This window comes from Kryptolebias marmoratus, linkage group LG10 (assembly GCF_001649575.2).
Source record: "Kryptolebias marmoratus isolate JLee-2015 linkage group LG10, ASM164957v2, whole genome shotgun sequence".
In the NCBI taxonomy this organism is placed as follows: Eukaryota; Metazoa; Chordata; class Actinopteri; order Cyprinodontiformes; family Rivulidae; genus Kryptolebias; species Kryptolebias marmoratus.
Window position 1 is genome coordinate 7,243,755 of NC_051439.1, and position 17,201 is coordinate 7,260,955.

Consider the following 17,201-nt stretch of genomic DNA (forward strand, 5'->3'; position numbering starts at 1 on the left):
TGGTCCATGTAAACATGTTAGCATCACACAGTTGAAGCAGATTTGTCAGCTATACCTTCATGACCAATTGGACTGAGATCTGGTGCCCACAGAGTCCAGTGAACCCCAACTCATCAGAGCAGGCAGCGTTTTTCCAATCTCTTATTGTCCAGTTTAGGCGAGTCTGTGTGAACTCACAGGAGTGGCACCAGGTGTGGTCTTCTGCTGCTGAGGCCCACCTGTTTGCTCCTGGCTGCTTTTGTTCTGCCTGATCACTCCTTCCAGACCCCATACACCCACCCAACTAAGGATGGACAGTTTCTGTTTTTTACGATGTCCATTGGGTGGAGGGTAATGCCACTGTTTTGAGGTTTTGTGATTTAGGATTTTGCCCTATTTCTATTTCTGTAGTTTCTTGCTTTCAGTGTAATCATTTATATTGATTACGCTTTCTTAAATCCTGGTTTCCTGTTTTATTTTGTGGTAATATGTCTTTCATATATTTCAGTTAGTATTGCTTCCTGTTTGAGCTTCAGTTTGCACCCTAAACCCATTTGGTTGGTTATGTGAGCTTGTATTTAAGACCCACATGTTTCCTCTCTCTTTGCTGAATCATTGCACTTCCTGCCTGGTTCCTGTGGTTTGACACCTGAGTCTTTAGATGTCCTGTCCTGCAGCACCTTTTATTTATTAAAGAAATTTTAAATTTTACTGTCCTGCTTCAGCTTTGCAACTCTGCATTTTTAGATCTATGCTAGAAATGTGAAGAGTGACTGATTCATACCAATTCACAAATGTACATGTGCACGATGCAACTACATCAGTAGAACAGCCATGAACTAATGCAGTTTTAAAAAATATTTGAGAAGTTAAAGTGTAGTTACATTTGTGTATGAATAATGGATCCCCTCTCTTCATTTTTTTTTAGTGGACAGTTCTTCTGGTTGGTGGTAATGTTTTTTCATGAGTGACGCCTAGTGTTCAGGAGGAGAACTGCAGCAACATTGCCATGAACAGGAATGAACTGAACATGTTCACCATCCTGAATCATGAACATTAACTGGTATTACAGAAAGAAAAGATTAACCTATTATTTGTAATGTAGAAAATGCATTTTGCTGCTAATTGTTGAGTTACTGAAAGACTCCTGCTGGCACTAAGCCTCATTTTTGTGTATAGTTTAAATGTGAGTCAGGTTTAATGAAAGTGAATTGTAATTTGAAAACAGTTTATGTTCATGGACATTTTTTTAATCAGGTAGTAAACAGTCACTTAATCTTAATTTGTTGGCTCAAACTAATATTCAATTGTATATTTTGTGTTTAAAGGCTGAATTGTATTATAATAAAAAGCCTAAATTATAGTCTGACTAAATGCTGAATTGTTTCACATCATATCGGTTGTTGCTGCCAATGTATCTTTAATAAATCCCTTTCTTGTCATTGCATAGAGATGCATATTGTATCTGCGACAGGCCAGAGATGAACAGCCTAGTCTATACCACTCTGCATGTCACAGGTTGTAGTCCTAAACATATTTAGGATGTTTTTGAATCACTTTTTCTCTCTGCCACAGTGTTATTCCTTTCTCCTACAGCATGCACGCTCATGCTCTATTATACAAATTAGGTGGCTGAGGTCATTTAGTGACTTCTAGTGACTTTGAGGACAGACAGCCAATTGCTACTGTCCTTGCTGAGGAGTTGGCAACACTGCCAGCTTTGGTCCTGATAAGGACTACCGGTCTTGACAAGGTAGGTGATTATACCAAAAAAGGTCCTAAAAAGATAGCAAGTACACACACATACACACATGTATCCAAAATGTGATGAGAATAAACTTGACTTTACATTCTTTCATGAGGATGGGGTTTGTCCAGCGTTGTATCTGGTGTGAAGCAGAGATGATTTTTCCAGCAGAACAAATTAATAGTAAAAAAGACATAGCATTCCTTGAAGGAATACATATCACCCACCGCCTTGCCTGCCAGAGTTTTTACCTAAGATCATCTTATGATGACAAATGATGGTTTTGGTCAAACCTTGAAAATACCGTTATGTGCGATATCGTGACGTGTCACACTCACAGTATGTGTTGAGAATGATTTTCAGTTAATACTGCATCAAATTTTAGCTCAATATCTGCTAAATAATTAAAATAATAGACATTTTTGTGTTAGCTAGGGTCAATTAGCTGCAGCATCAATCTTGAAATGGACTGACTCCTAAAGTTAATCAGTTTTAGATGGATAGCAAATGATTACTTTCTTAAAGTTTCATTAAAATCTGTCCAGTGGTTCATGAGATAATTTGACAATTAGACATTATTGACTGTAATAGTTGATGGCAGCGTTTTGAAACTTGCATGATTAGTTAGAGCTCAGAGTATGCGTTGTGGATGACTCTCTGCTACAACAACACTTAGCTGTGGCAGCCATCTTGAATAGGGTTGGCTCCAAATGCTAATCAGTTGTAGAGGTACATCCAATAATTAATTTGAGTTGCATTCGTTAAACAGATCTGCCTATCTCTATCTTTAATTTGATTAAAACACAATAAAATGTTAAACAGATGCATGTGTGGTGCAAGTAATAGGTCTGATGGGTAGTCAAGGAGGATGTACACAAAAAAGTGATATTTTCACTGTCCAATCACATTTGTTTCACAGGCAGAAATTCAAATATAAGATTTGTCCATTTTTCCTGCCACAAAATACCAATAAACTAGTTTATGACTGCAGTCCCATGACAAACTCTACCCACTTTTGAAAGCAGAGTGAAAACATCTCATGAACCAGAGGACAGATTTAAATGACACTCTCAGGAAGTAATGACTGGATGTACATCTACAACTGACTAACTTTAGGAGTCAGTCTCATTCAAGATAGCTGCCACAATCAACTGACAGTCACCACAAACCTATCAATTTTACAGTTATTGAGCTAAAACTTGGTGTGGTTGTAGCTAAAAGTCATCCTGATGATATATTCTTAGCGCTAACACATCTTAGAAGCTATCAAAAATAAAATTCTGCATAATGTCATTTGCAGGGCTTGACCGAAACGGTTATAACTTCATCCCATCTCAGCATATGATGATCTTAGTTTAAATCGGTGGCCTGAAAAGCGGCAGAGGCGCAATATGTAGTCAGGAATGCTTGGCCTTTGATGTAGATATGCACTTCTTTACTGCTAACAAAGTATTTTCTGTAAAGAGTTATAGACTGCAGTAATAATAAAAAAAAAATCCACATTGAAACAAAAACTATAAAACATTCTCTCAGAAGTTCTGCTGGTTATGCAGGACCTCCTAAATTAAGCTTTAAAACACAAATCAAGCATTTAAAAAAAAAAAAAAACAGCTGATGCTGAGGTCACGCCCGCTTTTGCACCACAGAGCTGCTGCACCGGCAGGAAAACGGTGAGGTAGAAGAAGAGGGAGGGACAGGGAAAACGGTGAGGAGGATAGGAGGAAGAGTAGCGAGGAACTACTGATGCATTCTGGCGCATTTTTTGCTGCAGCACCCAGGGAATATTATAGAAAAAGTGAGGTCCCCTTAGTTGCCTGCGCAGCATGCTGGTCCGGGCTGACACGCTTAGAGAGGGAAGAGGGGGGATAGCCCTGGGACTGTAGAACATCTAACACAGTGAAAGTGGAGTAAGATCCCAGTGACTCTCTGTTCAGGTTGTAAGGAGAGAGAAAACGTTCCCACTGCAGGGCTGTGGAGAGAAGGCTCCAACAAGCCTGCTAATCAAAGCCTGCCCCACCCCCACCTCAGAACTCAGAACCCTGCTGCAAAGATCAAATGTTTTATGGGAAGATGGGTGTTGTAGCTCAGTCTCTATCATCTTACCTGCTGAAGCTTGGACCTCCTTCAGAGAGCTCACAGGTGTCTTGGCGGTCTCTCTCACCATTCTCCTTCTTCGCAGTCACTCAGTTTGTAAGGACGGCCTGCTCTTGGTAGATTTATACAACTCCTGTATGTCAGGATCTGGGGTTTTGTGTGTTGAGTTAATTGTTTATTTAATTCTGTTATTTGGTTCCTGTATTTTGCTTTGTCAGGTGGTTCTTCGCTCTCTGTGCTCTTGTCATGCTCTCTTGTCCTCAGTCAATCATTTGTTACCCTGCCACGCCCATCTACACCTGCCCTGAGTTTGTAATCACTCACCTGTGCCCACTTCTCCTAATTTCCTGCAGCTTTTAAAACCTGGTCACTTCCCTCACTTGTTGTGTTTCTCTCCTGAGCTTCCTGTTTTCTCGTCGTGTCTCAACCCTCATGGTTTTGGAGTCCTGTTTTGTTGTTTAGTTTAGTTGCTGCCTCATCAGTCCTTTGTTTTCCTTTTGCAAATAAATTTGTTTACTTTTGAAGAAAAATAAAAAAATAAAGTGCTGTGAGTGATTTCCCTCACAGAAAAAAACTTTACTTAAAGTTTGTAATAATCTTTACGATTTAAGAGCAGGTGGCACGCCATCTGTTTGCAGGACACCAAAATGTGATATAGTGCCGTGTTCATTTGTGAAAGCTTTGCAGATAAATGTTTTGAAATCCAAATGGGCCAAACTGATGTATTTACCTCCATCCTAACTCTATTAGTCTGAAGGATGATCAAAAAATAAAAACTAATACAGTCAGATCTACTCACAAACATTCAGGGAAAAACTGAAAACTAACAACATTCCTTGCCCTGTATGGTGTTATAAATAAGCTTTAACTTAATTACATTTTCCCAACTGGGAGATACAAGCACGCAGCAAGCATATTTATTAACACTCACACTGTGCGTGGCATGTGGTATTAGTGTGTGTGTGTGTGTGTGTGTGTGTGTGTTGATGTAAGAAAAAGCTAAAGTGCAAATGATGAAGTAAGTTGGGTTAAAATATGCTCAGTGGAAATACACCTGAACTGTGTCTCATATCTGTGTGTGTTTGACTGTTAGCAAAATATCTCTTGAACTACAGGACAGATTTTAATGAAATTTTCAGAAAGCAATCACTGGATGTACATCTATAACTGATTAGCTTTTGGAGCCAACTCAATTCATGATGGCCAGCACCAGCCAACTGACATTAGAAAATCTAAAAATTGACTTTAATTTAATCAATTTTACAGATACTGTGCTAAAATTTAGTGTGGTTAAGCTAAGAGTCATTCACAACACATACTCCAAGTGTTACTCATCAGATGAGATCTTTGCTTAAAACTTAAGTATTAGTTTTTGGAGTCAATCCTGTTTTACTATTAGCAAAATCTCTTCTGAACCACTGGACAGATTTTAATAAAACTTTAAGGAAGCAATCACTGGATGTACATCTACAACTGATTAACTTTTGGAGCCAATCCAATTCAATACAGCCACCACAGCAAATTGATATAAGCAAACACAGCAATGGCTGTGACCCAATCAATTTTACAAATATTTAGCTAAAATTTGATATGGTGGTAGCTGAGCGTCACTCCAACACATGGTCTGAGTGTGACATTTTGTAATATTGGATGACATTACAAAATATTAATTTTAAGGTTTGACCAAAACTAAAAAGTTGTCCTTTCCCGTCACAGAATGGTCTTAGTTTTACACACTTCTCAGGCAATATGGATTCCTTCAAGAAATGCTAGGCCTTTAATATTCTTATCACTTTTGTCAACTTTTTTATGTAAACTGTACTGAAAAGTGACACGATAAGACAAAAACAGTACCAAGAAGTGAGAAAGGAGTGGGGGCGGCATGAAGGAAACAACGGCAGACTGGAAATGCTAAGCTGAGCTGGAGATGATCCTGGTTGTGTGAGAGGGCTGATGTAGGGCGGTAAGGTAAGCCTCATGCCTCCATTCCAGTATATATGGAAAAGTGCTGGTGGTGAAGAAGCTGAGCAGTCAGCAGGGTGAGGATCAGCATCATAAACATGTGTTCTGTCAGTCACGATTCCAAGAGCGGTTACCATTACACATTCCTCAGATGCTTAAAGGCAAATTTTGGAGAGGAGTTTAGAGGAGGTGGAGCATATAGCAGGGTAAAGGGCAAATTTCTGCAGCTTATTCGAAGCACAATTAAAAAATCTGGTGCTCTGTTTTTCTAACCTCAATTACAAAAATGTTGGGATGCTGTGTATGTTGTAATAATAATAATAATAATAATAATAATAATAATAATAATAATAATAATAATAATAATAATAATAATAATAATAATAATAATAATAATAGAATGTAATAATTTGCAGGTCAGTTCAGCTCCTGGACTCTTCTACTATGAAGCCATGCTGCTGAAATGATGCAGTCTGAGGTTTAACATTGTCTTGATGAAATATGTAAGACCTTCACTGAAAAAGACGTCTGGATGGGAACATATGTTGTTCTAAAATCTGTATATACTGCTATGCACTGATGGTGCCTTTCCAAATGTGTAAGCTGCATGTGCCAGAAGCACTAATGAACCCCCATACCATCAGAGAGGCAGGCTTTTGAACTGTGTGCTGGCTTGTGTAGAGGACAAGGTGGCTATGGTCTCTAAGAACTTCAGATTTCAATTCCTCTGACCTCAGTCCATTTTAAATGAGCTTTGGTCCAGAGAAGACAGCAGTGTTTCTGGATGGTGTTCACATCTGGCTTCTTCTTTCCATGATATAGCTTTAAGCAGCATTAGTGGATAACTAAGTGAACTTTACCAATATTGGCCCAGAATTTGATGTGATACTAGCTGAGACTGATCCCTAACACATATTTTGAGTGCTAAATGGTTGTGAGAAATCTTTGCTTGAAATCTAACCATTACTTCTTTGCAGTCAGCTCTGGCTGTCTTTCAGCAAAATATCTCATAAACCAATAGATGGATTTAAATCAAATTCTCAAAAACTAATCCTTGAATGAATGTCTACAAGTGATAAAATGCTGATTTCAATCCAAGATGCTGCCAAAGCTACTTAATTAGCATTAGCCAACACAATAATATATTTACTTCATTTAAATTCAGAAATATTAAGCTAAAATTTGATGTGGTAGTAGCTGAGAGTTAGTGACAACACATACTCTGAGCATAACACACCTAAATATCACATAAGCTTGCGAATAACATTATTTTAAAAGTTTGACCAAAACGGTTACAAATGCATCATCTCTCAACAGCAGATGATTTTTCTCAGCAGGGTTGTTTTTTCTAAACCACTCTAGCAGACCACAGAGTAGTATGCTACCTTCTGTTGTATTTACTCGACAAATGGTAAGATCTACCTTCTTATATGTCAGCGCTTTTTATATTTATTTTCTTAAATATAAAATATTAATTATAGAGAAAGAAAAAAATGCTAAATGACTAAATAACAACAGTGGAAAGTGTGTTCATCATCAAATAAACTATCACAGCATCAGCCCCAGGTCTAAATCATACAATTGCAGGCTTTTGTGTTTGTAAATGAATATAAACTGCGATATTTAAGGTCCAAAAACAAGCAAACAAATTGGCTTCATAAAATCCACCATCAGTTTCTACAATTTACAAAAATTGGTCAGTCACAGTATGCAGCCCACTTCCAAATATCCTTTTATGTAAAAGCATATTTTAAAGTGACGGGAATGAAGTTGCAGCCAAACCTCAGGGTGAGAAGTCGCAGCAGGCTTGGACTGCAGGTCATTTTGTACCCAACCGTGTGCCAAAGGAATGAATGCAAATGTGAGAGTTTTCCTCTTCTAATTAGCCATAAAGGTTAAAGGTTAGGGATCTAAACCATTGTAGATCAACCTAAGGACTTTATGTCTTTCACTACCCTTAAGGTAGCAAACTCAAAGCAGTTTAGTGCACAAGAACTAAACTATTAAGCAGAGATTAATAAATAAACTATGACATTTTCTCTTTTCTTCTGAGCACTATTCTTGGCAAACTGATGCATTCCCGAGCTCTAAATGCAGACAGTAATGAAATTCCCATCTGGCTGGTAATTATAAGACTAAAGAGATTGAGCGTGTCAACAAAAGGCAAGACTTAGTGCCTCAAAAAAGGATGTGAGAGATGAAGAACTATGTCGAGTAATGTTCCTAAAGGGTACCAAATAAAAAACCTTGCCCTTTAGACGAGAAGCACAGTCTGACTTAATTTAGTCCTAACACTGACTTTACAGCAAGAACTGTTTTAAACCCTGTGCCAGAGAGGAGGTCCTGCTACAAAATTGAAATAAGCGTAACATTCCTGTTGTCATATATAATTGTGCGGCAATGTAGGCGAATAAATTCTGTATTTTGCATGTTGCAAGTGTGAAAACAACCCTGAGGGAAGCTTTCAAGGCAACAAGAGAAACAACATTGTAATTATGGGTTTAGTGAATATTCTGAACATTCACCCTCTTTGTTTTATGTGTGGATGTGTTCCCCTTAAGCTTCTAGTGTGCTTATGGATGTCTCTTTCTTTTCTCCTCTTTGCAGAGAGAATGGATTTCGTCACTTCCCAAGTGTAATTATGGAAATTTCTAGAGACATCCTTTGGGAGCTTAGTAACAACAGGATGCCATTCTACAACAGATCCAGGAGGCTTTGGTGGCAGAAGAGAAGATTTTAATGCACTGCCTGGCCAAAAAAAGGTTACACACTCAAATTTATGAAAAACTATTTTGTTGGACCGCATTTAGCTTTGCTTACAGCACGCATTCTCCGTGGCATCGTTTCCACAAGCTTCTGTCACAAAATGCCACAACATTTATTTCTGTCCAAAGTTGCATTCATTTTTTGGCCAAGATCTTGTTCTGATGTTGGGAGATTCGGACCACTTCACAAAGCCTTCTCCAGCACATCCCAAAGATTCTTACTGGGGTTCAAGTCTGGACTCTGTGGTGGCCAATCCATGTGTGGAAATAATGTTTCATGCTTCCTGAACGACTCGTTCACAATTTGAGCCCGATGGATCCTGGTGTTGCCATCTTGGAACGTGCCCATGCCATCAGGGAAGAAACAAATCTATTGACTGGTCATTCAGTATATTCAGGTAGTCAGCTGACCTCAGTCTTTAGGGACATAACGTTGCTGAACGTAGACCAGACCACCTGCAGCAATCTCAGATCATATCACTGCCCTCACAGGATTGTACAGTAGGAACTAGGCATGATGGGTGTATCCTTTTAGCCGCCTCTCTTCCTACACTGATGCTCCCATCACTCTGAAACAGGGTAAATCTGGACTCATCAGACCACTTGACCTTCTTCCATTGCACTAGAGTCCAATCTTAATGCTCCCTAGCAAATTGAAGCCATTTTTTTGCCAATTACCCTCACTGATGAGTGGTTTTCTTACGGCTACACAGCTGTTTAGTCCCAATCCCTCGAGTTCCCTTCACAACGCTCTTACTTTCACTAATAAACACAGCCGCGAGTTCTCATGTTGTCTTTCTATGATTTGATTTCACCAAATGTTTAAGTGACTGCCGATCACAATCATTTAAGATTTTTTTTCCGACCACATTCCTGCCTCGTAAATGATGTTTCCCCACTGTCCTTCCAGTTTTTCATAATGCGTTGGACAGTTCTTAACCAGATTTTAGTAGTTAATAGTTAATAATTTGACCCTCCTGAAACAGATTAGCATCTTTTCCACGACCACAGAATGGGTCTTTCGACTTGGTTGTTTAACAAATGAGAAGCTACTCCCTGCATCAGTTGGGGTTAAATAACTTGTTGCCAGCTAAAACATAATCACCCATGAAATAATTATCCTTTGGGAGGCTCTTATCTATTTGCTAAGTTAAATTTAGGTGGTGACCTTTTTTTTTGGGAATGCAGTGTATTATTATACAAGACTGCTCATGCAGTCCGAACTGGGTGGGTCCATTTGGACCCTTTCTTAGACCGTGTTAACAGATTGTCAGCTTATTCTGAACTGAACACCACGGTGATATGGCTTGACATGTGTGTATATGTACTTGTATGTAATGTCCTTTTTTTCTTATATTATTCAATTTATCTTAACCTTTTCTCTCTCTCTTGTTTGTCTTTTATCAGTTTGTCGCAGATAGATGAAGGGGTGGAGGATGCTTGTTCACTGTTGTTGATGTAAAATGTAAAAAAAATTAAAAATCAACAAAAACTGTGTATAAATATTTATGGAGTTAAAATGCTTGATTTGGTAGTTATTTTAAATACAGCTAAGTGCTGCAAAGGGAAAATGGTCAATTCTGTTAAAAATGTTATTAAATTTTAAATGATTGAATTGCAGCAAGCGCAGTGCACACAACCTCCTATTTGAAAGTTTTAGATTGCATATATTTATTGCCCACCATCAAAGGCAAAAGGCAATAATGTTTTTGCCCCTGTCTGTATGAGTTCATTTTTCTGTATCCATTCGTTTTTGATGAAGAGATAATAATTCTTCGAATGCATAGCAGTGGCAAGCAATAGGCAGACTTTAAGTGAAAATATATTACAATCACATTCCCACAGAGCTACTGTGAAACCTGTCTTAAGTCCTCCAAAATCTGTTTTTAAAACTTTACCATTAACTTCTGTTCTAAACAATATAAAAAATTAACTCTTTAGACAAACATATAATGTGTGGGCTTCATAAGTACTGTTAGATAGATTTTGCATTAAAATGCTATGCTTTTGGGCCAAGCTAAGCTAATTCTGCAGCTTTGTGCGCCCACCTCCGCCCACACCATACCCGCCTTGGCAGCTTTGTACCCACTTTGGCAGCTGCCCCTATGTTTTTGATTTAACCTGCTTAAGAACATTTTTGAAATGAAGACAGGCAGATCTGGACCAGTTTTTAATAGTTATTTATCAGCGTGTCTTATATTTTTTTAGACCTGGACATGTTTCCTATCAGGAAACAGCTCCTGCGCAGGAGTCAAAATACAGCTCTAGCGCTCTTGAGATGCCCGCAATAAAACTCAGATGGGGTTGAGATGGATTTGAGAAGCCTGCAACGACACTGTGACTATTTTGAGAAAAAAAACAGTTGCACAAATTTTTTGAACATGTTCAAGATTTAAGTAACACAGTTGCACACCAATGCGACGCATGTCAGGAATCTGAGAACCACCCTGAGCATTGGGGCATTTTGGAGTCTCCCACATCAATGCAGTTTGCCAACTAGTCGCCAACAGCCACAAACCAGTGAGATACCTGCTTAACATGGTAACTAAATTTTTATCTCTTAATGAAAATCAAGAGAAGAAAAAAATATATCAACATAAGAAATAATATTTCCACTTGCATTCTGTTTGTTCTCTTACATATTGTCATCATGAGCAATTAATTACTTCTGTAGCTTTCTGTAATTTTTTATGCAAGCTGAAAATTTTCAATGGTCACTAAGTTTGATCAGTTTACAGTGAGTGAATTCATAGACTCTAATTGAAGCTGCGTGTACCATATGAAAACCTAACCTGCAGCACAATGTGACACACACCTAGCAGATCAATACGCCATCATTCTCCTACAATACCAAGAACATCACCACGACACAACAGCCTCTCTTCACATCTCTCCCCTCAGCAGCCTTCAGGCCCAGCCTCAAAAACAGCATCTCTCACTTAAATCAAGCAAAACATGGAGAGCTCAGCAGACCCCAGGAGCACACTGATCACCCAACACTCATTCCCCTGCCACGGGTCTCCTAGGCTGTTTCAGCTCTCACCCTGCAGCACAAACCCTGTCAGTCAGTCACAGCAAACTGAGAGGGGGCCCATTGGTAGAAAGGCGTAAGCTGCAGACACATGTCACCATGATTCAGAGGTTGTAGACGAACGAATGAGATACAAGTGAACGCAAGCTGTGAAACAAAATAGACTTTCTGGAGGGCTGCAGTTTTGTGCCGATGCCAGTACTTCAAAGAAATGCTTTAGACTCTTGAAACAAATGTCGCCCAGTCCCTCAACTGAAGGCACCGACGCTCTCTGTACTACAGCGCAGTGTGCTGCTATCATTGCAAAACTGCCAATTGTGCCCACTCAGTTGTAGTTCCTGTGTGTTTGTTGTGGTCCAGTAGTGTACACAGATGGTACAGCTGACAAGGCTACAGAACATACACAGTTTACATAAAACACCTCTTTTACTCACTAAAGCTCCTTCAAAACTGCAAACTTTTTTTTCACTAATCAAATCTTCATATCTCATCATTCATAACACCAGCCTCCTACTAACCTAAAAGACTGTCATATACACTGATTAAAAAATCTAACTTAGACCTCTGACCTTTGATATAAGTCTTTCTTTTTAACCATGTTTCCATCCATTTCTTCTGTTTTTTGTAAGCTGAAGCAAACAGGGCAAAAATACATTTAAAAGGGAAAAGAGCAAAACTCTGAGGATTGAAACAGCACAGAAAGGATTAGAGAGGCAAAGGGGGATCACTGAAGGCCTTCCTGTTTCAGTGGTTGTGTGACGAATCCCAGCTGAATCCCTTTTCATGTAAGACACACACAATTGCTACCAAAGCGTTCTGATGACAGAAAAATCTCTTGACAGGAAAACAGGGGGGTATACAGCGAAATGCACACTCAGATGAGAGAGTGTGCTGTCTAACGGTAAAGGGAAAGGAAGCATTTAAAGCTCACTAAGGTATGAGCACAAATGGCGGTTTGCCCTACATTAAAGGACATGAAGAGAGAAAGAAGACAGCATCTTTACATCAAAACCGAATAATAACCAAAAAATAAGACAACTTTCTGACAGACTGGTGAAGGGCTTTGAAGCTCAAGTCATATATACAGAAGGGAAAACATTGTTGGCAGGCTTAAAACCAAACTTCAATTCAAAATAAAAAAAAACTCTTTAATAGAAGAAACTAGACTCAAAGAAAAATAACTTGATTCTGAACTCAAGTTCACTCTGTTTGAAACTTAGTAAAAGTTATGGATTAAACATTAGCTACTGACCAGTGAAATACTGAAAGTCAATACACTGATGAAGGCCAAGTGCTCTTTAAACATGAAAGAGGAAAAACCTTACCAGGTCTCATCGTTTTTGAACTCAAGCTCTCCATAGGTGTCTTCAAAGTCCTCCCCTCCTCCTTTGGCAAGTCCCTCCATGGTGCGATAAGGCACAATGACAGTCCCCCTTGCTCCAGAAGTCCTCAACACTTTCACCTCCATTATACCGATGCTCTCACTTACATGGACGGAACTGCTCTCAAAAGTAAAGATGCCTGAATGATCATCATCCAGAATAGTTATCGTGGCCACAATGGGGAATCCAAACATTGCCTTTGGGTACGGGAGACTATTGGGGGACAGTACCTCATCCTCAGTCTCCAGGACACGCAGATTACTCAGGCGCACAAAGAAGTGCTCGTCCTCTTCAAAGATGTCGTCATCAATTATGCCAACGCTTATTTCTTTGATGATCTCTCCTGGTTTGAACACAACCGTGCCTTCTGTGAACTCATAATCTGCTCCAGCGTTAGCCGAGCCATCTTCAGTCTTATAATCCACATAGATCGTCTTGTTAATGTCACCACTCTTTCTAGTAATGGTCAGAATGACAGCCCCACAGTTCTCAAGGCATTGATAAACAGCAGGCTCAAAAGCAATCCGAGACACAAACTCTTCTGGTTCATCTACATGCACCTCTTGCACACTGGCGCTCTTCTTAGCCTGTTCCGCAACGTGTTTCTTCAGAATATTTCCAGCACCGGTCATCATGCGTGTAGCCTGGATACGGTAGAAGGCACGGCTCTTTTGCTGATGTGAGAGAGCGTAGTAGTTGGCCATTTCCACCAGCTGATCCAGTTCTTTCTCTGGGTGCTTCTGCTTTAGGTCCTTTAAGATACGAATCATATCTCGACGAGACTCATCTACCTCTTTGCTCTCAATTAAACCAATCAGATTGCTGGCTGCGCCTCCATCCATGAAGTGAGAGTTGACCATCTTGCCATCCATCTCAATCCCCTTGGAGCGTTCCGTCTCTGTCTCAATAATAACGCCCCTATGTTTGTCGGTACGGTACTTCTTGTGCATAAACTTGTAGAAGAGCAATCGTCTGTCCGCTATCCAGGCCAGCATTACACATATGGGGAAGAAGGACAGTGTGACTAGCCCTTCCCAGACCTGCACTACATTGGGAGAAAACACAGCCAGAATCATGTAAAGCCAGATGTAAGCAAAAATACTCCAGCCTGCTGTGATGAAGAACACTCTGAGGTGCTTGACTTTGCGCACCTCTCCTTGGGGGATGACTGACACACAAAGGCCAATGATGACAAACATGTTGAAGGCTGCACTCCCCACAATTGTGGAGGGACCAAGTTCACCAGATTTAAACTCATGTCCACAAACCTCAATAACAGAGAGCAGAATCTCGGGGGCAGATGAGCCCAAGGCCATAAGGGTAAGGTTGGAAACGGTCTCATTCCACACCCGAATTGTTGTTGTCGTTGTTTCCCCATTGGGCCTTTTGATGAAAATTTCTCTTTCCTGAGAGGTAATGACCTCAATGGCTGCCATGAAGCGGTCAGCAATGATGGACACACCAAGGAACATGTAGATCATAGCCACAAAATAGACAATGACTCGAGCAATTTTGTCCCCCATGGAAGGATCCTCAGGATACCAGATGGGGAGGATGATCCCTGCTTGACACTTTGAGGTCCCTTTGCAAGTGGCATTGTTGGAGATGAGCAGAGGGCTCGGCGTAGTCCGGGCCTCAGAGCACAGGAAAGCTACAGTCACAGAGATCAGCCCCAACCAGAGGCCAGATAATGACCCTGGCTTTATAGGCCTTGAACCCTCCATGCAACCTTCTTCGTCTCAAGGATCCTTACCACACTGACAGTCCCTCTGGGATCCAGCACTGGGCTGGGCTTTTCTCCTCCCACCACCTACACAAACCAGAGAGAAAAAAGAGAAAATATACAAATGTTATTCCACTTTTTTATTTTAAAAAATCATTTAGTTTAGATTCACTGCAACATTCACTTTAGAAACATGGTCATTAAAAAATATAAAATATGAGAAAGGCTGATTCAGTATTGGAGCATTTATTTTTTTTAAATCCATCTATACATCCAGTTATCCATCTATCTTCTAACACTTATCCATATTTGGGTCGCAGAGGTTACAGGTCCAGGAGGAAAACCCAGATATCCCTATCCCCAGCAAAACTTCAGCTTTTCCTGGGGGATCCCAATGCGTTCCCAGGCTCCTCCCAATAGGACATAGCTGGAAAACTTCCAAGAGGAGGCATAAAGGACACATCTGATCAGTTGCCCGAACCACCTCAGATTTCCAAATCAGACATCATCCTCTCCATGACTGCATCCTGAGATCCTATTCAACACAATCAGGATTGGAGACCAGGGACAGCCCTGGTGGAGTCCAGCCCACACAGAGAACCTTGTGTCAAAGATGTGAGCACAGCTCCTTCTTCCGTTATACAGGGACTGGATAGCCCTTAACAGCGACCTTAGTACCCCATACTCCCGTAGCACCCCACACAGAAGGCCTTGGGAAACATGGTTATAAACCTTCTCTAGATCCACAAAACTCATATAGACTGAAGAGTCAAACTTCCATGAGCCCCATAGCAACCCCTCAAGAATGAAGATCTGGTCCACTGTTCCATGACCAGGATAAAAGCCACACTGCTCCTCCTGAATCCAAGGTTCAAAAATCAGTCTGTGCCTCCCTTCCAACTCCCTTCCAAACTTTCCTGAGAAAGCTGAGAAGTGTGATCCCTCAATAGTTGGAACACACTCTCCGATCCTCCTGGTCCACCCCTGAGCTGAGCAACAATGCTCAGAAAGTAATAACTGGATATACATCTACAGATGTTTCAAGTTAATACAGTTCAAGATGGCTGTCTTGGCCAATTGACCATAGAAAACACAAAAACAGAAATACTCAGTGAATTTTAGAGAGTTTGAGCTAAAATTTGGTGTGGTAGTGACTGATGTCATTCACAACACAAACTCTGAGTGCTAACAGGCCAGGCAAAAAATAACAGTATCATGTGAAACTGTGCATAATGGTATTTTTAAGAATAAACCAAAGTGGACATAACTCTATTTTTATTCATCCTAAAGTGATATCAGTTTAAAACTCTGGCATGAGAGGCGGCAGGTGATGTGCATTTCTTCAAGGAATACTTAGTCTTTAATTATTTAGAGTTTCAGGATGTTTCTACAGCCTCCACAAGCCTGCAGGACCGCTGTTCGGCCTGAGATAAAACCATCACTTCAGACAGAAGCAGACCATGTGAGTCAATCATTCTGTCCTAAATTAACTACAAGATTACATTTTTTATTAGTATGACGCTTGTTTCCCTTTGCTTTGGTGAAGCTAAATCTACTTTGAGTATATCAACATTTTGTACATGAGAGTGCATTCTTATGTTCTGATTCTAGGCTAAAGGCTTGATTACCTCAGGGGCCACCTGCACTAACACGTGCACACTTGTGTAACACTCTGGACAAAAGCGTCCATTAAATGGATTGTGTAATATTATTTGGTTCAACTCTTAGTATAACTTAGAAAAATTACATTTTTTGTGAAAATTAAATTTGCTGGAGAGGATAAAACTGGGGTGTTAAAGTTAAAACAAGCAGAACAGCAGAACACGAGCTAAAAACTAAAAATCACCAGAACCATAACTGGAAGCTAAAAGTAGCAAAACAGTAGCTAAAATTGGCAAAACTGTGGTCGCTAAACATCTTGAAACAAATTGCTAACAGACCATTTAAAGCATATGTACACATACAGACTCAAACAAAAACAATATTGCCCACTTTTTATGGCTGGCAAAAATAAAAAATCAATGGCATGATCACTGTTTGCACACAGAACAGTGTCAGATATTTTGCAGGTTCGTAACAGCTCACACAAAAAGTACTTGAATTTTTAATTATTGTGGTAATTTATGTGACATGGCACATGGTATTACTGTCCACACCTCCGTTCAGAGTTTTGTTCAATATTTATATCATTTCCACATTAGTGTTTTCCTGTTTATAGTTTTTTTCCATATGATTGTTTGCAATAAATCTATCTCTGCATTCTTTGTGCTGTCTTAATCATTCCTATATCAAAATATTCAGCTTGAATGAAAGTGTGCTCTGACTTTTGGGTTTTGTAACTTAAATACTTTTGAAAGCATTTGTTTTATCCATCCATCCATCCATTCTCTTCCGCTTATCCGGGGTCGGGTCGCGGGGGCAGCAGCCTAAGCAGGGAGACCCAGACTTCCCTCTCCCCAGCCACTTGGGCCAGCTCCTCCGGGGGAATCCCAAGGTGTTCCCAGGCCAGCCGAGAAAC

At 40.0% G+C, this 17,201-nt stretch overlaps 1 protein-coding gene across 3 annotated transcripts in view; it reads right to left on the minus strand.

Moving 5' to 3' along the window:
* The window catches only part of slc8a3 (solute carrier family 8 member 3), a 138,414-nt gene that overhangs the window by 111,127 nt on the left and 10,086 nt on the right, over positions 1–17,201 (minus strand). For 2 of the 3 annotated variants that reach the window (XM_017415824.3, XM_017415815.3), the window contains exon 2: positions 12,904–14,770. In XM_017415824.3, coding sequence (XP_017271313.1) covers positions 12,904–14,684 — 1,781 coding nt within the window. In that variant the 5' untranslated portion in view covers positions 14,685–14,770. Of the gene's footprint in view, positions 1–12,903; positions 14,771–17,201 lie in introns of those variants that run through there. The other variant, XM_037977834.1, reaches the window with a different exon arrangement.